Source organism: Eleutherodactylus coqui, chromosome 1, assembly GCF_035609145.1.
Source record: "Eleutherodactylus coqui strain aEleCoq1 chromosome 1, aEleCoq1.hap1, whole genome shotgun sequence".
Lineage (NCBI taxonomy): Eukaryota > Metazoa > Chordata > Amphibia > Anura > Eleutherodactylidae > Eleutherodactylus > Eleutherodactylus coqui.
The window spans coordinates 56,667,812-56,688,669 of record NC_089837.1 but is presented as its reverse complement, the minus strand read 5'-3'; the positions used below and the strand labels follow the sequence as shown (position 1 = coordinate 56,688,669).

The 20,858-nt window shown below is 49.6% G+C and overlaps 1 protein-coding gene across 1 annotated transcript in view; it reads left to right on the top strand.

The window, feature by feature from the left end:
• The first annotated feature begins 2,496 nt into the window (after window positions 1–2,496).
• Window positions 2,497–20,858, top strand: part of TNFRSF21 (TNF receptor superfamily member 21) — a 97,253-nt gene continuing 78,891 nt past the window's right edge. Inside the window, exon 1 of the mRNA XM_066596462.1 lies at window positions 2,497–2,729. Coding sequence (XP_066452559.1) covers window positions 2,682–2,729 — 48 coding nt within the window. The 5' untranslated portion in view covers window positions 2,497–2,681. The remainder of the gene's footprint in view (window positions 2,730–20,858) is intronic.

The following is a 20,858-nucleotide window of genomic DNA, read 5'->3' as shown; positions in this document are numbered from 1 at the left end:
GAAAAAACCTATATAGAAATGTGTCGTCGCTGTTATTGCATGGACCTGCAGGTTATAGGTAACGTCTCATTTATACCGTAGGTCGAAAAAAACGTGAAAAATGGTGGAATTACATATTTTTTTCTATGCCCTAAATGCCTTTTTTTAGAGCATTAAACAAAACCTTATATATATACCCCGAAATGATTCCATCACAAGATACAAATGTACAACAAATAACGAAGGCTTCGTTCAGACGAGCGCTGTTATAGCGCAGTTTAGGCGCGTAAAAAGGTCGCGGCTCTACTGCACTACAGATCGCGCCAACCGGTGATTTCCAGCCCTCAGGTCCCGAGATGAAGTAGCCCGCTCACACGGTCGGAGGTGCGAGGTGCGTGTTCTCCAGCTCCCATAGGAGACAGCTCCGGTCCTTTCTCTCTGTGCACCGCAGACCTTAGCTACGAGCATTGCAGTCACATGACCTGTCTTTGGCGAGTGCGAGGATTTAGCGCGTCTACAATTCCTTCGTGTGAACGCCTCCATAGGAAGCCATTGGTTATAGAAGCGCTCTTTTTACGCGCCTATACTGCAGTAAAAACGTCTGAACGAGGCCTAAAAATGTTATGGTTCTCGGAGCGCAACTGCGAAACAATGATGAAAAAAAGCCGGTCATTAAGGGGCAAAAGAGGCTGTAAAGGGTTAATTAGGAATGTGACGTGTTCACAACATGTGATATCAGAAGCCATGGATTCATGAAGCTATGGTGGGAAGCGATGACTCAGGGGGGCACATAGTTTAGTATGAGGGGTCTGCTGTGTGATGACTCATAGTCATATAGTTTATTCTGAGGGTCTGCTGTGTGATGACTCAGGGGGTCATATAGTTTAGTATGAGGGGTTTGCTATGTGATGACTCAGGGGGTCATATAGTTTAGTATGAGGGGTCTGCTGTGTGATGACTCATGGGGTCATATAGTTTAGTATGAGGGGTCTGCGGTGTGATGACTCATGGGGTCATATAGTTTATTCTGAGGGTCTGCTGTGTGATGACTCATAGGGTCATATAGTTTATTCTGAGGATCTGCTGTGTGATGACTCAGGGGGTCATATAGTTTAGTATGAGGGGTCTGCTATGTGATGACTCAGGGGGGCATATAGTTTAGTATGAGGGGTCTGCTGTGTGATGACTCAGCGGGGCACATAGTTTATTCTGAGGGTCTGCTGTGTGGTGACTCATAGGGTCATATAGTTTATTCTGAGGGTCTGCTGTGTGATGACTCAGGGGGGCATATAGTTTAGTATGAGGGGTTTGCTATGTGATGATTCAGGGGGGCATATAGTTTAGTATGAGGGGTTTGCTATGTGATGACTCATAGGGTCATATAGTTTATTCTGAGGGTCTGCTGTGTGATGACTCGGGGGCATATAGTTTAGTATGAGGGGTCTGCTGTGTGATGACTCAGGGGGGCATATAGTTTAGTATGAGGGGTCTGCTGTGTGGTGACTCAGGGGGTCATATAGTTTAGTATGAGGGGTCTGCTGTGTGATGACTCAGGGGGGCATATAGTTTAGTATGAGGGGTTTGCTATGTGATGACTCATGGGGTCATATAGTTTAGTATGAGGGGTCTGCGGTGTGATGACTCAGGGGGGCACATAGTTTATCTGAGGGGTCTGCTATGTGATGACTCATAGGGTCATATAGTTTAGTATGAGGGTCTGCTGTGTGATGACTCAGGGGGTCATATAGTTTAATATGAGGGGTCTGCTGTGTGATGAGTCAGGGGGGCACATAGTTTATCTGAGGGGTCTGCGGTGTGATGACTCAGAAGGTCATATAGTTTAGCATAAGGGGTCTGCGGTGTGATGACTCAGGGGGGCATATAGTTTAGTATGAGGGGTCTGCGGTGTGATGACTCAGGGGGGCACATAGTTTATCTGAGGGGTCTGCTATGTGATGACTCAGGGGGGCACATAGTTTAGTATGACGGATCTGCAGTGTGATGACTCAGGGGGTCATATAGTTTAGCATGAGGGGTCTGCGGTGTGATGACTCAGGGGGGCACATAGTTTATCTGAGGGGTCTGCTATGTGATGACTCATAGGGTCATATAGTTTATCTGAGGGGTCTGCTGTGTGATGACTCAGGGGGTCATATAGTTTAATATGAGGGGTCTGCTGTGTGATGAGTCAGGGGGGCACATAGTTTATTCTGAGGGTCTGCTGTGTGATGACTCAGGGGTCATATAGTTTAATATGAGGGGTCTGCTGTGTGATGAGTCAGGGGGGCACATAGTTTAATATGAGGGGTCTGCTGTGTGATGAGTCAGGGGGGCACATAGTTTGAGGGTCTGCTGTGTGTAGGGTGACACGGCGGTGACTACGCCGCACATGACTCGTGAGGTGATGACCGGACTCTGCGAGGAGCGGCTCTCAGCAGGGGGCGGGGTTCGCGCCGGTTTCATTGTGACGTCAGTGTGGGCGGTCCGCGCAGCTCCTCCCCCGGCCGCTGTCATTGTCGGCTCAGTCTCGGCTGCCCGTCCTGCCGGTGAGTGGCAGCTCTGGCTCAGCGATGGCCACCGGTGTATGTGCCATCCCGTCGCACTGCCAGCCTGCCCTGCCGGAGCTCTGGCACAGCTGTACCCAGCGGGGCTTCTGCTGAGACCTACACAGAGCATGAGCTAACCCCCGACACTGAGCGGCCATGGGGGGCACCCGGGATAGGAAGGGCTGCCGCATCTGCCTACTGGCTGTAAGTACCCTCTGCCATTGTGTGCCATCCGGGCAGGGCCAGCCTCACTGCAGCTGATGGAGGATGCCGGATCCTGCAGTCAGGTGCAGGCGGGGATGATGGGCATGGTTGCTGCAGAACCTCTTTGGGGATGGGTCAGGCTGTAGAGCTCTGTGCTAGGGTCTTGGATTCTACAGCATTACTGATGGAGGAATATGTTGGGGCAATTCTAAGAGGTTCTGCAGCAGTTCGTATGGATTGTAAGAGGTTCTGCAGCAGCTGGATCTGTAGTCAGGTGCAGACGCAGAGCTGATGTTGGATGTGACTGCTGCAGAACTTCTTTGTGGGCAGGTCACACTATTGAGTTGTGTGCTGGTGGTCTTCTGCAGCAGTACGAGGGAATTACAAGAGCTTCTGCAGCAGCCTGCATGAATTACAAGAGCTTCTGCAGCAGCCTGCATGAATTACAAGAGCTTCTGCAGCAGTTTTCATAGATTGTGAAAGGTTCTATAGTAGTGCTAGGTAATTACAAGAGGTTCTGCAGCAGTTTATATTAACTAAAAGAGCTGCAGCAGTGTAAAGGAATTACAAGAGGCTCTGCAGCAGTGATATAGATTGTAAGGGCATCTGCAGCAGTGTGAGGGAATTACAAGAGGTTCTGCAGCAGTGTATATGGCTTAAAATGGGTTCTGGAAACTGTATGATTCCAAGAGGTTCTGCAGCATCTTGTGTTTATTTTTCTGTGCCCATGGTAATTGACAGTCACTCGGATCTACAGATATATTGTTAAGACATATTCTAAGAGGTTCTGCAGCATCCGAGACACCAGGCAGTCCTTCAGCAGGGTGCCTGGGTGTTAGCATGTATACTCTACAGTCGCTGCACTGCCAGCTGTACCAGGCAGTGTGTCGGGCATTACATGCCATGTGTTATATGCCCCGTGTACGGCCTGTGGGGGCACACAAGGCTAGTAGGCGTGACGTACTGTCATCACATCAGATGCCCCCCACCTAGGACCCTACTAGTTCCTGGGAAAGCTGGGTGATGAGCGGCACGGTTCCCATTAGTGCCCAGCGGGGGCTTCTGGGTGAGGATGTTACTCTCCTAGATCACCAGTGGAAATGGTGTTTGTCTCTGATTGCTGCCACCATTCTACTGCCAGTCCTGAGGGTGGCCCTGGTATAAAGGTGGCAGCATGACTGGCATTAATACAGAGGGCACCAAGGCTGGTAGTCTGTGTAAGGTGGGTACAGGGGCCGAAGTCTTCTCTCAGCCGTACACAAGTCTAGTTTTCATGATGAGCAGACACATCCGCCGTTCAGGACTCTGGGAGAGGTGGGTCCTTGTACTGGCAGACATATTGGGTGGCACAGAGACTCCCATCTCTTGAGTCTATCTTGTAAGGAGGGCGACTCATTGCTGCCTGTGGGGGGCTGCCTTTTGAAGGGGTTGTCCAGAGTCAGAAACCCATGGCTGCCTTGTGGGGGCCCCTGCTGGTCTACTGCTGGGGGTCCGTCCTGAGAACAGATCGTCAGTAGTTTACAGAATTCCAAGTCCTCCTCTGTAAATCTTACGGTGTATTCTACGATTTCACCACAAATCAGTGGTGGCGCCGCTGATCACCTCTGCATTATGCGCCGCCCATCCGCTGGGGGCTGATTTATTAGGGACGTGGTTGGCGCTCCTCACGATGTCTCATTACCTCTGTACGTCTTCTGATGGATCCGTCCGCTCGGGTTACATGTCTCCAGCCGCCGGCGGCTCTCAGGGCATGCTGGGAGTTGTAGTCTCACAAGTGTAAATATATAACGGCAGCCAATCATATTCTGTCGTCATTCATATTGTCTGTTATGGAAACCTCTCAGCTGGCAGAGGGGAAGTCGGTGGTCTCCAAAAGGCAAATCACCACCCTAAGGGCGAGCACCCACTGGCGTTTTTTTACCTGCGTTTTGCGTTTTGCGTTTTTCCTGCACAGGCATAGAGATAACATGTGTTCCTGTCCACTGGCGTTTTTTTTGCGTTGCGTTTGCGTTTTTAACATAGGAGCTGTCAGTTGCATATGTGTCCTTATTTTTCTCCATGGAAATTAATGGAAAAGCCGCGAAAAACGCAGCGGAAAGCGGGCGGAAAAAACGCGGCGAAAACGCTGCGTTTTTTTCCCGCGGAAAACGCAAACGCCAGTGGGTGCTCGCCCTTAGGGTGACTGCCCACTACAGGTTTTTTTTTTTTTTTTGGTTTTTTTTTCCTGCAGGGGTCTATGGGACTCGTAATGTTAAAATCACGCAAAATCGCAATTTCACGAAATCCCACCGCATTCGTAATGAGCCGTACTATGAAAATATTATGTGTTACCCCGCACCGTGAATGGTGTATAAAAAAACTGCCAGAATTGTTTTTTAATTTCTTTTAAAAATTTGTCCACCTCCCACAAAAAAAATGCAATAAAAAAATCACAAGCGGTGAACGGTGTTAGGGCTCATTCCCACCAGCGTCTTCACGGCCGGCCGATATACGCTTCCATCCCCTCTCCCCTCACCGACTCTCTGCCTCTCCTCCAGTCCGGCATTTGCAATGCGAGGGGGCGGAGCTAAGCTCCACTGGCTATGGACAAGGGATGTGAGCTTGGCTCCGCCCTCTTCCATTGCAAACTGCTTAAAGGGGAAGAGAGAAGCAGAGAGCCGGTGAGTGGGAGGGACAGCGTATATTGGCCGGGCGTAAAAAAAACAAAAAACGTCTGAATGAGGGCTTAGAAAAAGGAAGAAAAAAAAATGCCATTTTGCTGTTTTTTCTTTCATTTGTCTCCCAAAAAGTCCCCACAAAATAGAAAGCGCTACAAAAGTTGTAGTTCCGCAGCGCGGTGCCGATGGAAACGACAGCGCATCCGCAGAAACAGGACTGCTGACCGCTCCGGGGTGGGAAAATAAAAACACTGGTAACGCATAAAAAAACCTATACATTTTGTGTTACCGAATCGTATCGACCTGCAGAAAAACAGTGGCGTGGCGTGGCGTGTTTACCGCATGGTCAGCGTAAAGGCGGACGAGCGGATGGCGATTCCCAGGGTCATAATGAAAATCTCAGCATGTTCTATTGTTGTGTGGATTCCGCACAGACTGCTTCCCTTGAAGTCAATGGAAGCCGTCCGCCCCGCGCCCGTCCGCGATCAACATTGCAGAAATGTCGCGGGTCCCCGTATCATCGCTTAGCGACGGCGCGGGAAATACAAATATAGAGGGGAAAAAAACCCTCTACTGCGCATGACTGACGGCGAGTGTCCGCAGTCACCCAGGTACACGGGGTCGCCGACTGTAGTCAGAGACAGATTCTGCTGCGGCCCCCGGATTTGGATCGACCCGTTCACGAGCGGCCGGCCTATAGGGTTAATTTTTTTTTTTTACGTAAATGTTTAAATGGTGATAAGAGGCGGCCTACGCTACATAAATAGCGCATTCGTCACGATGCGGCGCAGGTGGCAGCCATGTTGCTTTTCCACCATTAGGCGGTTGCCGTTGCGCTGAAGCCGCCTTCTTTGTACGTAAGTTTCGTGTCTGCGAACTGCACAGAGCGCAAAATATTGTTTGTGGCTTATTGTAATCCTCTAACACGCAGCTAATCCCACAGTCTGTGTAATCCCAGACCTGTCATGTAGAGGATCGTCTCCATCCAGGAACGTAAGGCCTCGCCAAGATGGAGGCCACCTACGCCACGTTACCTGCGTGCAGGAGGCGGGGTCCCAGGCCGCTGCCGGACAACTCTTACCAACGCCAAAGAGGTTGAAAGGTTTTGTTCTGCGATTAGAAAGAAACTTTTTTTTTTTTGTTTGTTTTTTTTTTACCCAGAAACAGCGCCACCCCTGTCTGTGGGCCGTGTCTGGTATTGCACCTCTGCTCCATCCATTTGGATGTTTTCAGTCACATAGCATAAAAAGTGGCGCATCCCCACCGTGGGAATTTCACAACCCAGCGAAGCTTCTATAAACCAGTTGAGTTGTGCGCTGAATCGTGCTGAAGCCACACTTCTCCCAATGGACATCTCTGGAGCAAGTTCAGAGGAGATACTGAACAAGCAGGGCATGCCGGGGGAGGGGTTAAATCTGGAGCCAGCAGAACAGTGAGTGCAGCTCTGGAGTATAATACAGGATGTAACTCAGGATCAGTAATGTATGTACACAGTGACTCCACCAGCAGAACAGTGAGTGCAGCTCTGGAGTATAATACAGGATGTAACTCAGGATCAGTACAGGATAAGTAATGTAAGGTATGTATACAGTGACTCCACCAGCAGAATAGTGAGTGCAGCTCTGGAGTATAATACAGCATGTAATCAGGAGCAGTACAGGATAAGTAATGTATGTACATAGTGACTCCACCAGCAGAATACTGAGTGCAGCTTCTGGAGTTGGGTGTGTGCTGGTTAAGCTCTGCAACTTCCAGGGTGTGGTCAGAGAAGGAGGTTCTGCTGAGTTTGGATCCCAGAGAAGGTGCACTTTTCTGGGCTTTGTTGGACATGGAGTACCGCACCTCCTCCCCCCGGGGCCACTTGGGGGGAGGGAGGGAAGTGATGGCAATGGCGGCATCAGAGTCTTCCGAAAAAACTTTGCCACGGGTGCCAGAAAAGCCAGCAGTCCGCAAGAAGACAGGAGCTGCTGGAGGTAAGAAGAGACTGGGTCCGGGCCGTGGCTGCAGCAGCGTGGCTCCGTTTGTCAGCACGGCAGCTTCTGACAGCACCGGGAGTGAGATGGTTACGCGCAGCCAGACCCGCAGGAGAGCAGGTGAGCCGCAGATACCGGTAAGCACGGGAATGTGGAGTGACAAAAAGAAGGAGGAATCCGTGATTGAGCTGGCCTCCAGGCTGGCTAAAAACATCACCGACTACAACTTTGCAGGGAAAATGTTGGTGGTACAAAAAGGGAAGCTCCGTGACGCCAAAATGTTACTGGAGCAAAAAGCTTCTAAAGACAAACAGGCAGAAGCCAGGTCAGCGATAAATAAGTGCAAAGACTGCATAAAGATGTGGGAAGCGGTGAGGGCAAAGATCCTGGAGGAGAGCGGGCCCTTTAAAGAAAAAATTCTGAACGACGACCGGTTTGCTAAGATGGCGGCAAGGTGCAGTGACCATGAGTCAAGTGATGGTGAAGCCTCAGATGAAGAGTTTGAGGATGTGCAGGAGACCCTGGAGCAGCCTGTGTGCTCTCAAGACTTGGCACCAACGCCCAGAGGCACTACAAGTCCCAGAGGCAAGCTACCTGAAGAGATTGCGCTGCCTTCCACCTCAGGGGAATCTGAGGTGGAGGAAAGAACAGGGAGATTGCAGCTACAGAAGACCCCGCAGCCGGAAGCCTCTGTACATATGGAGGGCTTCATGTTTGGCGACGAGTTGCCAGAGCAGGGCACAAAGATAAAGAGAAAGAAAAAGAAACCGGAGAAGCTGCAGGAAAAGCTTGTGTTCGTTCCTGGGAGCTCTGGTCTGGCTGCAAAGTCGGATCAGAGTTCTGACCCCAAAAACCCCCCTGGCTCGGGCTCTGTGGTGGGCCTGGAGCGGGAAGTTGGGGAGAAAAGGGCCCAGCTGGTCAGACCCCCTGTCCCTGTGCTAGTTGGTAACAAGGGCAAGGAGATCAGTAAGAAAGGTGCAGTAAAGGCCAGTACAGATGCAGGTCGCGGTACCGGAAAGGAGGGTGGCAGCGGTGCCACTAATGCAGCAAGTGCTGCCTGTGATGCGGAGGGGGCTGTGGACCTAAAATCTGGGGTCTCCCATAATTTGGGAGCAGGTCAGGCCGGATCCCGCGCCTCCAGTGATGCGGAGGCAAAAAAGAAAAAAAGAAAAAGTAAAAACACAAGCAAAAATCCGGAGGTTTTACCATCTACCTCTGGAGAGGCCAGGACCCATGGACCACATGATCCAAGGAAAAAAGTGGTAGATCCGGGGATGAATGTGCGAGAGCGTGCGGCAGATGTAAGGGACAAGGCCGAGGGTACACGTTCCTCTGCAGTTGCTGGGCCTCCGGGCACCTCGGGTACCCCTGGCGGCCAGGAATCTGGAGGCCCAGGGGATAAGGTAGTTAGGCCAGAGGGGTCATGGGGTCCAGTCGCCCCTCCGGCGGCGACAACACCTGGTAGGAGTTATGCCAGTGTCGCCGCTGGAGGGGAGGGGTCCTCCTTGTCTCCAGGCTCTAGGGAGGGCGTTTTGCAACAGCGTCTCCTGGAGGCTTTACGGAAGGGGGAGAGTACAATCACAGTTGGAGGAAGAGAGGTGGATCTATCTCTCTGGAAAGAGAGACATGGCTTGGGTGCCTTCCGAGAGCAAAGGGGGGAGACCGTATGGTCCCTACCGACACCCGGGCAGGACGCAGGTCGTAGGAATGTGGTCCGTCTTCGTTGGAGAGGCAATGATGCATGCCCCCCGAGGGCAAGGGTAGTGGAGCTTCTGCTGAAGATGGGCTTCAGGGCGGTTGACATCTTTGCCCTGATCCATCCCTACGGCACGTCTGAGTTTGACATCAGTTTCGTTCGCCCAGAGGGCCTAGAAATCTTCTGGGGGAATTACGAGCTGGTGAAAAACGAGCCCGGTTGGCGAGACTTTGCCATCCAGGTGGTGTCTCGCCAGAACGGTATCAAGAAGGTGACCGTTTTGACTCGTAATGAGTCACTTTCTTGCTTTGACATCATGACGTGGCTCAGTAGGTACGGAGAGGTGACGGAGATGCCCCAAAAGAACAGGGATGAGCACGGCATATGGTCTGGGGCCTGGACGTTCATGGTCAAGCTGAAGCGTTCAGGTAACTCAGTGGCACACATACCATCTGCAGCCTTCCTCGGCAGGGATCGTATCTTGGCCTTTTACCAGGGGCAGCCGAAGCTCTGCCACAGGTGCGGCGACCCCTCACACTTGAGCGCCGCTTGTAAGACCTTGAAGTGCGCTCTGTGTGGGGGTCTTGGTCACCTAGCCGCCTCCTGTGCAGAGATTAGGTGTAACCTGTGTGGTGACCTCGGTCACCCATTTAGTCGCTGTCCGCGCTCCTTTGCCAATGCGGTCTCAGCACCTACGGATGGGGGTCATGATGTGGCCTCCGGGGGTGAGGGGACCAGCAGAGGTGGAGGAGCTCAGGAGCCAGGGAAGAACCGGCAAAAGACGCCTGCAGAGCAGAGGCGTCAGGAGAAACGCAGACGGAGCAGGGAGCTGACAGGAGCACCCACAGCAGGTGGGTCGATGGTGGCCCCTGTTCCAGAAGCAAATCTCGCGGCTGAGGCTTTGAGGGACAGCGATTTAGATGAGGAGGACAGGAGGATCCAGAGGGAGGAGACCAACTCTGCAGATTCCTCCCACTGTGAAAGTGTGGATGGGGAAGGCAAGAGATGGCTAGAGAAACGGCGTAAGCTAGGTGCCACGAGGAGGAAACGAAGGGGGGATTCAAGATCTTCTCCCACCCCGGGCCAAGTACTGGAAGGAAAAGCCTGCTCACCTCCAGTTGGACTCTCCAATAGGTTCCGAGCCCTCCGAGACATCTCTTCCTCCTCTTCTGAGGGGGAGGCAGAGGGCAAGGTTCCTAGGGCAAAGAAAGGGTCAACAGGGGGCGCTGAGTCTCCACCTCGTGGAGGCATAGTTCCTTCCGGGGTGGAGGCTACTCTGGAGCCTGGAAACAAGGACGACGGGGTCGGGGGATCCCTTGCTATGGACACATCTGTGTCCAAAAAAAGAGGCAAGGGGATTTCCTCTGACCCCGAGGAAGCGGGTGTGAGGAAGAAAGCCGTCTAATTTAATCACTCATGATGGCGGCACCCACTCCGCTGACTCTGGCATCAATTAACGTTGCCAGCATTAAGTCTGATACGGCTAGATTTGCGGCCTTTGATTTTCTCGGCCGCGTTGAAGCCGACATTTTATTTTTGCAGGAGACCAGGCTGTCCGATTTGGCAGCCATACATAAGGCAAAAAGGGAGTGGAGGTCAGGCCCTTCCTACTGGTCTCTTGCGGCCGAGCCGTATAGTGGAGTGGCGGTCCTTTTTACCGCAGCGGTTGAATGCCGACGAGTTATTGAATTAGAAATGGGAAGGTGCCTGATCTTAGATGTCCTCATGAAGGGACAAGAATTAAGACTTGTCAACATCTACGGTCCCCAGTCAAAAAAGGACAGGAAGAGTCTCTTTATGAGGATCAAGCCCTACCTTTTTACCAGCCGCCAAGTTGTCTTTGGAGGTGACTTTAATGCAGTCACGAGAGCCCGCGATAGGGGAGGCTCTGGAGACAGGCGGTTGACTTTTGACAGCGTCGCACTTAATAGCATAGCTAGTGAAGCTCGTCTGGTGGATGTCCACATCCGGCACACCCCAGGCCACGAGGGGTTCACCTATTATAGAGGTCAGAGCAGGTCTAGAATAGACAGGTTTTATTTGAAGGAGGAAGCCATCTCTTCACCAGTGTCCGTTGTTGAGGTGGAATTCTCCGATCACTGTCTAATATTGTTTTCTCTGAATGTTGCAGAGACCCCCCGGATGGGCAGAGGTTTTTGGAGACTGAATTCATCACTCCTGGAGGAAGCAGAGATAAGACAGTCCTTTGAGGATTTTCTGCAGAGCCAGGTACCATTACTGGATCTCTGTAGCAGTAAGTCAGAGTGGTGGGAGATGTTCAAGAGGAGGGCGGCAAGGTTCTTCCGAGAGCTCTCCAACCTCAGATGCCTGGACAGGTACCGCCTGTACAACGGCCTGAGGAGGAAACTCGAACATCTCGTTTCGACTGGAGGTAGCCGCGAGGAGATCTCCAGAGTGAAATCTTTGCTCAAGAAGTGCCAGTACGATAGACACGCATCCTTGGTTTTTGAGAGGGATTTCGGGAAGTACCGCTCGCCCGACCCTTACAGAAACTGTAGGATGTCAGTGAATAGTAAAGTGGTCACTGGACTGATCGATAGTACAGGATCCCTGAATCGATCCAGATCAGGGATTCTGGAGGTCGTCAGATCCTACTACTCGCAACTCTTGGGAAAGAGGGATCTAGATTCGGAAGTGATGTCGGCTTTCCTGGCTGAAACTGTCCCTGAGCCGGGGGTAGACACCTCTCTTGATGTTTTGACAGGAGAGATCAGAATAGAGGAAGTTAAACTGGCGATTGATGGGCTCCGGCTCAAAAAATCGCCAGGACCGGATGGACTAACATCCGAGTATTATAAGACCTTCAAGGACCTCTTGAGTCCCCTCTTGACGGAGGTATTAAATGAGTGTCTTTCCTCGGGCACTCTGCCAAAGTCAATGAGGAGGTCAGCTTTGATCCTTCTGGCAAAGGGTAAAGACTCGAGCCGTATTGAGAACTGGCGTCCCATAGCACTTCTCAATACGGACAGGAAGGTTCTGGCAAAAGTGCTGTTTAATCGGTTGGTCAAGTTTGCACCCCAGCTCCTCTCGGGGGCCCAGCATTGCTCTGTTCCAGGCCGTAGCACCTTTAGCGCTGTTCTTGGTGTCCGGGAGGCAGTGGAGCAGGGTAGGGCTGGTCACTGGGAGGGGTACTTGCTGTCCTTGGATCAGGCCAAAGCGTTTGATCGGGTTAATCACGAGTACCTCTGGTCAGTCCTTCTGAGATATGGCCTGCCAGTGGGGTTTGTTGATTGGCTGCGAACATTGTATGCAGGGGCTGAGACTTTCCCGCTGGTGAACGGTTGGCTTGGCCGCCCTTTTGAGGTGGGTTCCGGTGTCCGTCAGGGCTGTCCTCTAAGTCCCCTGTTGTATGTGTTTGCGATAGATCCCTTTCTTAGGAGGGTTGATCGTGGACCTATAGCAGGGGTCGGGATGGACCGGGCGGTGCCGGAGGCTACCCTGAGGGCAGTGGCATACGCCGATGATGTCACGCTCTTCGTATCCTCAAGGGAGGAGGCGGAGTTTGTGGTGTCGGAGGTGGATGCCTACTCAGAGGCATCCGGGTCCAGAGTCAACTGGGATAAGTGCGAAAGTCTCTGGTTAGGAAGGGGGGATCCTGTGTTTGATCTCCCGGACACTCTTCCGGTGCCCCAGACTTCAGCAAAAGTTCTTGGCATCAAATTTGGCCAGGGGGATTACCCCATGCAAAATTGGGTAGACAGGCTGGATGGTGCCACTCAGAAGGTAAACCAGTGGAAGGGTTGGTCTTTGACCCTTCGGGAAAGAGTTAGCCTGATCAAACCATACCTGCTCCCTTTATTCATCTACCTGGGCAGCGTATGCATTTTGCCAGAACCTCTCTGGACCCGGGTCTACAACTTGTTCTTCCTAATGTTGTGGGGGAATAGGTTGAACCTGATCAGGAGAGATGTTACATACCGCACGAGGAGACTAGGGGGGTTATCTATGGTCAACCCCGTGGTGTTTCTTGTAGACACCTTTTTTAAGATTAACATAGGCAACCTCTGGCAAGAAAGGGCTCCTCTGTGGGTTTACTCCTGCCGGGGATGGTTTCGGCCCTTCTTCCAGGAATGGGAGACAGGAGGGCGAGTGAAGGACCTTCGCACGCAGCATGGATATCTCCCGGCTTACGCTACCTTGGTTCTGAAGGTGATACGCCGGTGGGGTCTGGGGATGTGGGAGATCAGGACTCTGACGAGGAGGCTCCTCGACGAAAGAGTCCTGTTGACTCATTTCCAGAAGCCCCTGGCGCTCAAGGACTGCCCAAGTCGGGACCTGGAGGGAGGGTTACGTTTACTGAATTCAACCCGGGTCCCCTTGAAGTTTTGGGACTTGGCTTGGCGCTGCTTTCACGGGAGACTGTATGTAAGGGGTAACTTGAAGAGCAGGCCTCTGATTGACAGGGGTTGCCCCCGTCAGGAGTGCAGCGACGTGCTGGAAAGCATGGAGCATTTCCTGCTTCAGTGCCCCTTTAATACAGAGGTATACCAACGGGTAGGGGTCTCCATAGGCTGGCATCAGCTGGCACACCTCTCCTATGCGGAGTGGGCTTATGGAGCCTTCAGAGGCCTTGGTGGCAGGGACCGCTGCACTTTATTTCTAGTTAGCCTAGTGGTCAGGTTCCACATCTGGAGTGCACGGTGCCTGATTTCGACGGAACTGAAAGTCCTCCCCGTGGATACGGTATGTAGGAACATCCTGGGTGACCTGGTGAAGGTGCGTTCTTTGGAGTATGAGAGGCTGGGCACATCTAAAGCTTCTCTCCTATGGAGAGGGCTTGTATTTCGTTAGGGACAGTCTTTTCTTAATCTTCTAGGGGCAGAGTAGGGAGAGAATAGGGACAGGATAGGGAAAGAGGAGGGATAGGGCAGGGACAGTTTTCCATGAAGGGTCAGACTGAGGGGCAGACTAAGGACAGTCTAGGGCAAATTAGGGAGAGAATAGGGACACCTTTTTAAATTCAAGGGATAGAACATTGTGATGTCTGTGCCCGGCTTATCACCTCCAATCCCGGTGGGGGGCTGTGAGTGCACCATGAAGCTTTTTGTTTTGGTATGGGCAAAATGGAATGAAGTAGGGCTGCAGGAGAGCCGACCTTAGGCTTTCGGGTTATGTATATAGTATATATTATGTATGTTGGTTGGAGTGTATTATGCTTTTGTATATATTGTATATTGTATATATTCACGTTCTGGGTGGTAGGTAGGTTGGGTGGGGAGTTGGGGGGAGAGGGATTCACGCCTCGAGCCGTAGCCTGGCACGTCCCGAACATTGAACTCTGGGCACGGACTGGTGGAGCGGGCATGGCCCCCAGGCTGCGGCAGGCACAGTGTGCTATTTCTTAAAAAAAAAACAAAAAAAAAAAAAACCCTGGTGTGGCTTGGCACATCCTGAACTAAGAACTCTGGGCATGGACTGGTGGAGCAGGCTTGGCCCCCAAGCTGCACTGGGGACCCAAAAAAAAAAAAAAAAAACCAGGCATATTTTTAGTTAGTTATTTATGCCAGTTGGCTCGGTCTTTCTGTTTGAATTTGCTTATTTATGTTGTTATTTCAGTTATTTATGTTGTATTTATGTTATTGCTTACATTTGTTCTGTGTGGGTACAGTGCGGTACGGCTGGACCTGGAGTTATAGTTTACAGGGTTTTATGTAGTTATAGTTTCCTTAGTTTTATATTTTAGGTATATACTTGTATATTGTGTTATAGTTGTATATAGTGTTATATGTTGAGTGTGTATGTGTGTGGGTGTGTACGTCGGGGAGGAAACCCGGATATGGACATTTTACTTTGTTTATGGATCACGGACTGTGGGGGAAGGGCCTTATATTGCTTTATATGGTTATTATTGTTACAGTTTGTCTTTGTTGTGTTTTTTACTTTTATAATAAAAGATATACAGGATGTAACTCAGGATCAGTAATGTATGTACACAGTGACTCCACCAGCAGAACAGTGAGTGCAGCTCTGGAGTATAATACAGGATGTAACTCAGGATCAGTACAGGATAAGTAATGTAAGGTATGTATACAGTGACTCCACCAGCAGAATAGTGAGTGCAGCTCTGGAGTATAATACAGCATGTAATCAGGAGCAGTACAGGATAAGTAATGTATGTACATAGTGACTCCACCAGCAGAATACTGAGTGCAGCTCTGGAGTATAATACAGGATGTAACTCAGGATCAGTACAGGATAAGTAATGTATGTACACAGTGACTCCACCAGCAGAATAGTGAGTGCAGCTCTGGAGTATAATACAGGATGTAACTCAGGATCAGTACAGGATAAGTAATGTATGTACACAGTGACTCCACCAGCAGAATAGTGAGTGCAGCTCTGGAGTATAATACAGGATGTAACTCAGGATCAGTACAGGATAAGTAATGTATGTACACAGTGACTCCACCAGCAGAATAGTGAGTGCAGCTCTGGAGTATAATACAGGATATAACTCAGGATCAGTACAGGATCAGTAATGTATGTACACAGTGACTCCACCAGCAGAATAGTGAGTGCAGCTCTGGAGTATAAGACAGGATGTAACTCAGGGTCAGTACAGGATAAGTAATGTATGTACACAGTGACTCCACCAGCAGAATAGTGAGTGCAGCTCTGGAGTATAATACAGGATATAACTCAGGATCAGTACAGGATCAGTAATGTATGTACACCGTGCCTAATACGCGCAAAGACAGAACATTCTGCGATTTTTATTTTTCTTTAGTTTTTTGCGCACATCTTTTTCGCAGTTTGTGTGAGCGGTAACATGGTAGCCTGTGGGAAATTGGTACAGTATATTACGCACGTAAAACCTGCATGCGTAATACGCAGTGAGCCCGGCCTTAGAAGGACACTCCTGGATAGTTTGGATCCACGCGGCTGGTTGTCGGGATGCCCCCCGGATGCCCCTCCACCCTCCAGCTGGTTACTGTGTAACGTGTCATTATTTCTATAGACTAACAATTGTATCTTTGATGCCGTCTTGTGCTGCTGGCATGAACAGAAGCCAACCGTCTCGCTGCCAGATGGCTTCACTCAAACGTATCTGTGGACTATTGTGGAGGAGAATCGTTCCCGTTGCTCTGTATGGGGCGCGGCTCCACGCATTGAGGCTTCGTTCACATTTGCACTGAATGCTTTGTTGGTCAGATCCGGCACAAAATCCTGGATGAAAGGGCAAATGTCAGAAGCTGGGCGGATCCTATTATAGTCAGCGGCGTCCGTGTGGCGCTGCTCGGGTCCAGCCTGTGCCAAAGCGGGTAGGTCCGGTATTGTTCAGCTCTGAGGATGGAGTCCAACAATAGAAATATTTACTGCAGGTGTAAAAATGGTGCAAGACTTAAAATATATCAGAGCGTCGCAATCGTAGAATGGTAGAGTTGGAAGGGATCCCCAGGGTCATCGGGTCCAACCCCCTGTTCACTGCAGGATCACTAAATCATCCCAGACAGATATTTGTCCAGCCTTTGAAGACTTCCATGGAAGGAGAACTCACCACCTCCTGTGGTAACCTGTTCCACTCATTGATCCCCCCACTGTCTAATTTTTAATCTGTGTCTCCTCCCTTTCAGTTTCATCCCATTGCTTCTTGTCTTCCCTTGTACAAATAAGAATAGGGCTGATCCCTCTGCACTGTGACAGCCCTTCAGATATTTGTTGACCGCTATTAAGTCTCCTCTCGGCCTTCTTTTTTGTAAGCTAAACATTCCCAGATCCTTTAACTGTTCCTCATAGAACATGGTTTGCAGACCGCTCACCATCTTGGTAACTCTTCTCTGAACTTGCTCCAGTTTGTCTTTTTTTAAAGTGGGGTGCCCAGAAACGGACACAGTATTCCAGATAAGGTCTGACTAAGGAAGAGTAGAGGGCAATAATAAACCTCACGTGATCTAGACTCTATGCTTCTCTTAATACATCCCAGAATTGTTTTTACCTTTTTGGCTGCTGCATCACACTGTTGACTCATGTTCAGTCTATGATCTATTAGTATACCCAAGTCTTTTTCACATGTGCTGCTTAGCCCAATTCCTCCCATTCCGTTAGTGCTTTTCTCATTTTTTCTTGCCCAGATGTCGGACTTTGCATTTCTCCTTATTAAATACCATTCCATTAGTCGCCGCCCACTCTTTGAGCTTTTTCTAGGTCTCTTTGAATACTTTTCCCTAGTGTTAGCTATCCCTCCTAGCTTTGTGTCATCAGCAAATGTGATCAGTTTCCCAGTAATTCCCTCCTCCAGATCATTTATAACATTCTTGAGCACCCCGGGCCTCGGGCAGAGCCTCGTCTGTGATCTTTAGGACTTTTCTTTATAAGGTCATTATTTATTAGTTCGCAGACAACTCGGAAGCAAACAGAAAAATGGTGCGAAGACATAAACTAACCTTCTTGTTGGACGTTATGGTCTGAGGCTCCATATATCGCACCAGTCATTATATATGAGGTTATATATTTACAGTTATTACCCGCGCATGTTCACCATGATGCTCTTCCTGCCCGTCCCTCACGACTAGCCTACTTATCATTAGGCCGTATTTACATGGATGAGAAAATTAACCCATTGTTTCCAGTGCCATAATTTCCATGGGCATTTTCCCTCCCACACCAGTACGAGATGGAACAACTGAGGCAGGTCCTATATTCGTGTGAATCACGCTCAAGAATAGGACTTGCAGTGTGCGGCGTCTCGCACATCACGGAGCGCATGGGGCGGGGTGTCCGTCTACTGTGTAATGCAAGTTGCCCCTGAAAGTCTCAGGGGTAACCCACTTTGTATGGCCGGCTTCACACGGGCGTATTTGGGCACTCAGAATTTGCACACACAATACGCAGAAAATAGAGTCCATTCTTTTCTTAGAATGTTGTGTTGTACCGTTCCTCTGTTATTCCCCCATAAAATATATGAATTAATTGACAAAAGGTTATAAACATTCCCTTTACAGTCATATGGTGTATAGACATACTGTACCCAAAGAGCAAGGTAACAAATGGTAACACCCATTTGTCATTTATTAATGCATTTCCAGGAGGAACAACACAGGAACATCACAATGCAGAGATCTAAAATCAACACGGCAGGAGAGTTTAATTAAAGAGCGTCTAAAATTAAACAAAAACCATTGCAGAATCCTGACGGCGGTGGTGGAGATTGTGCCGTTGGCTTTCAGAAATTGTTGGCCCAGTGCTGACAGGGCATCGAGGAAGGGGCAGTTAAGGTGCCCGGGTAATGGTGCCGTGCCTGATCCAGGAAAAGCCATGATGTGTGAGCTGTTTGGAGAGTTGGACTGTCCAGGCGATATGTAATACATGCTGAGTTATGAGACGTCTGCGGGGCCCGGGGGGATAACACCTCATAAGGGGTGCAGTCAATATCCGCCTCTGTACCCTCCATTGTGTTTCCTGCAATCTAAGCAGCTTTGGCTGGATAAGTGGGTGGATGCTGCCGTCAGGACATGTGCGGGATTGCTTTGGCTCCGTCCCTTGATTCCTGCAGTATCCAGATGCCATTGTGCCAATACGTCTTCCCCAGAGCAGAAGACAAGGACGTGTCTTCAAGGACGTGCAAGATTGTTGTTGTTCTTAGGGAAGAGTCTTCCCTTCCTCTTCATGTATTGTATTCTGTGAAACCATTGACATTCCCCCAATATGCTGAGACGAAGACGTCTCAACTGATAAGACCGATGATCCAACTATTCAATAATGTCTATTCAATAATGGACTAATATCCTGACATGTCATCAAAATGACTTGGAGTCTGAAAGCTCAGAAACTACGAACCCTTTCTTCTGACGCCCCATGTGCGGAAATCTCCGACATTGGCGCTTGTGTTAATTGTTCCCAGTTATCGAAATATTGGAAGTGAAGGGTGCCAAAAGGATTCGGGCGCTCAAGGTGTAGCTGCTTTGTTCTTGAAATCAGCGGTGGTCCAAAGCCATGGACTTCACCAAAGTGATCTTCTGACTTGTATCCATGGCTTTATCTGTTAGTGACCAGACCGAGGTCAGGACAGGACAAGTACTTCCATGTACAGAGAGGCATGACTGGAGACAACCAGATACATCAAGGTTGAGGAACAAGTCAAGGTCAGGACTGGAGAAGGCGGAAAAACAAAAACAGGAGTCAACCACAAAACTATAGCCGCTTTATAGAGTCTTTCGAGACCTATTGCTCAGGCACCTTCCAAAGACGGAGGGTGTCTTAAATAAAAAGTGAAATATTCGGATTGATTGGGAAAGTTCGGTGATGTATTTTTTTTTGTTGTTTTTTTTTATACCCTCCTGCTTCCGCGATTCAGCACCATCACCTGCTGAAAAGTGTGCGTCTTACAAAATTCTGACTCTACGAGTCTAAGGGAGAGTGCGCGGGAACCTAAAAAGAGTTACATTGATATGCCACACACCGACTTTACCGGGTGACAGTGTTGAATCGCGAGAGCGGGTGAGTATAAAATACACAGCGCCCGGTCTCTGCAACATCTCCTAACAACATTATAACTTAGTTTATGGTGTTATGGGGATGTGACGGGCTCCCTTTAAGAGGTAGACCGACCACACATGCACCCTATGGGTAGATCTGGCAGCCGGGTGTACAAAACCGCATGAGCTGCACCAGAATGATCGAAGCGGCTGACTATTGTGACGGGAGGAGGAAAGAGATGAGGTGAGAGAACCCCCAGTGGACGTAGCATAAGGTTTAATGCAAACCCTTGAGTTACAGATGTGGCGCGCAATAAACTTGCCATTGTCAACAATTCTACATCTGTTCTAAAGTATTCCGACCTGTTCCTATATTGTGTCCCCTTCATACCAAGCCATATGGCATGCGGTGCGGTGTAGTTCTATCTAACGCATCAAGCTACAGTATCCACGAAGACGCTGGATTCGGTTTTGCTAGGCCAGATAGAAAACCCTTCATACACTCGATTCGGTGCACAAGGAGTACCAAAGTCCAATGACTTCCTTGGCCCTCCGGTAAAGTTGTGGTCCCTGCTCCTAACAATCGGTGTGACTTTTGCCATACATGTCCCTTCTCCATACATTCACCATCTCCTGGATCATTGCTCTACAGTCTTTAGTCTCAGATCTTTGTTTCCGCTGATCCTTCTGCCCATTATCACGTTTCTTCTTTACGACTTCAGACAGTTGGAATCAATGTCAATTAGAGGAACAATTTTATGAATTGCAACACATTAATTGCTTGAGAAAGAGTCAAGATAAGAGACATGAAGACAACGTTGTCCGTAGGGTGGCTTCAATAAACTGCAAGGGGAAAAAAATCAAGTAGAGCCGTAATGGGATTGATTTGCTCTTAATTGGATTTTAACTCTATATTCCACGTCCGGGAACCCTTCTACGATGCTGCGGTAGTCATCACCGTGCCTGACGTGGTTAACTCATCAGCAATCGTTCCTTCAAGAACTCTAGGCCACCATGATGACCCCAATACCATGCATGGTTAAACATGCAGTAGACTTGGGAAGATGAGCGGCATAGAGGTGGCTTGACATTGCTTATCTCCAATGGAAAGAATGGGATCAGAAAGAAGATGAATCCATCATGCTCATTCTGTTTCGCTAACACCAGGAATTCACCAAGTGTCTGTCAGGCGCTACAGATCCCGAATGAAAGCGTCAGGAACAGTTTAGTGTATTTTCGTTGCTTCTTATTAGGCAAATGGCACAATGTTTTTGTGCCATTTTGACAAATAGGAGTACTGACCCGTATCTGTCATACAAAGGGAGTATATATGGCTGATAGACCCCTTTAAGTTAATACCTGTGAGT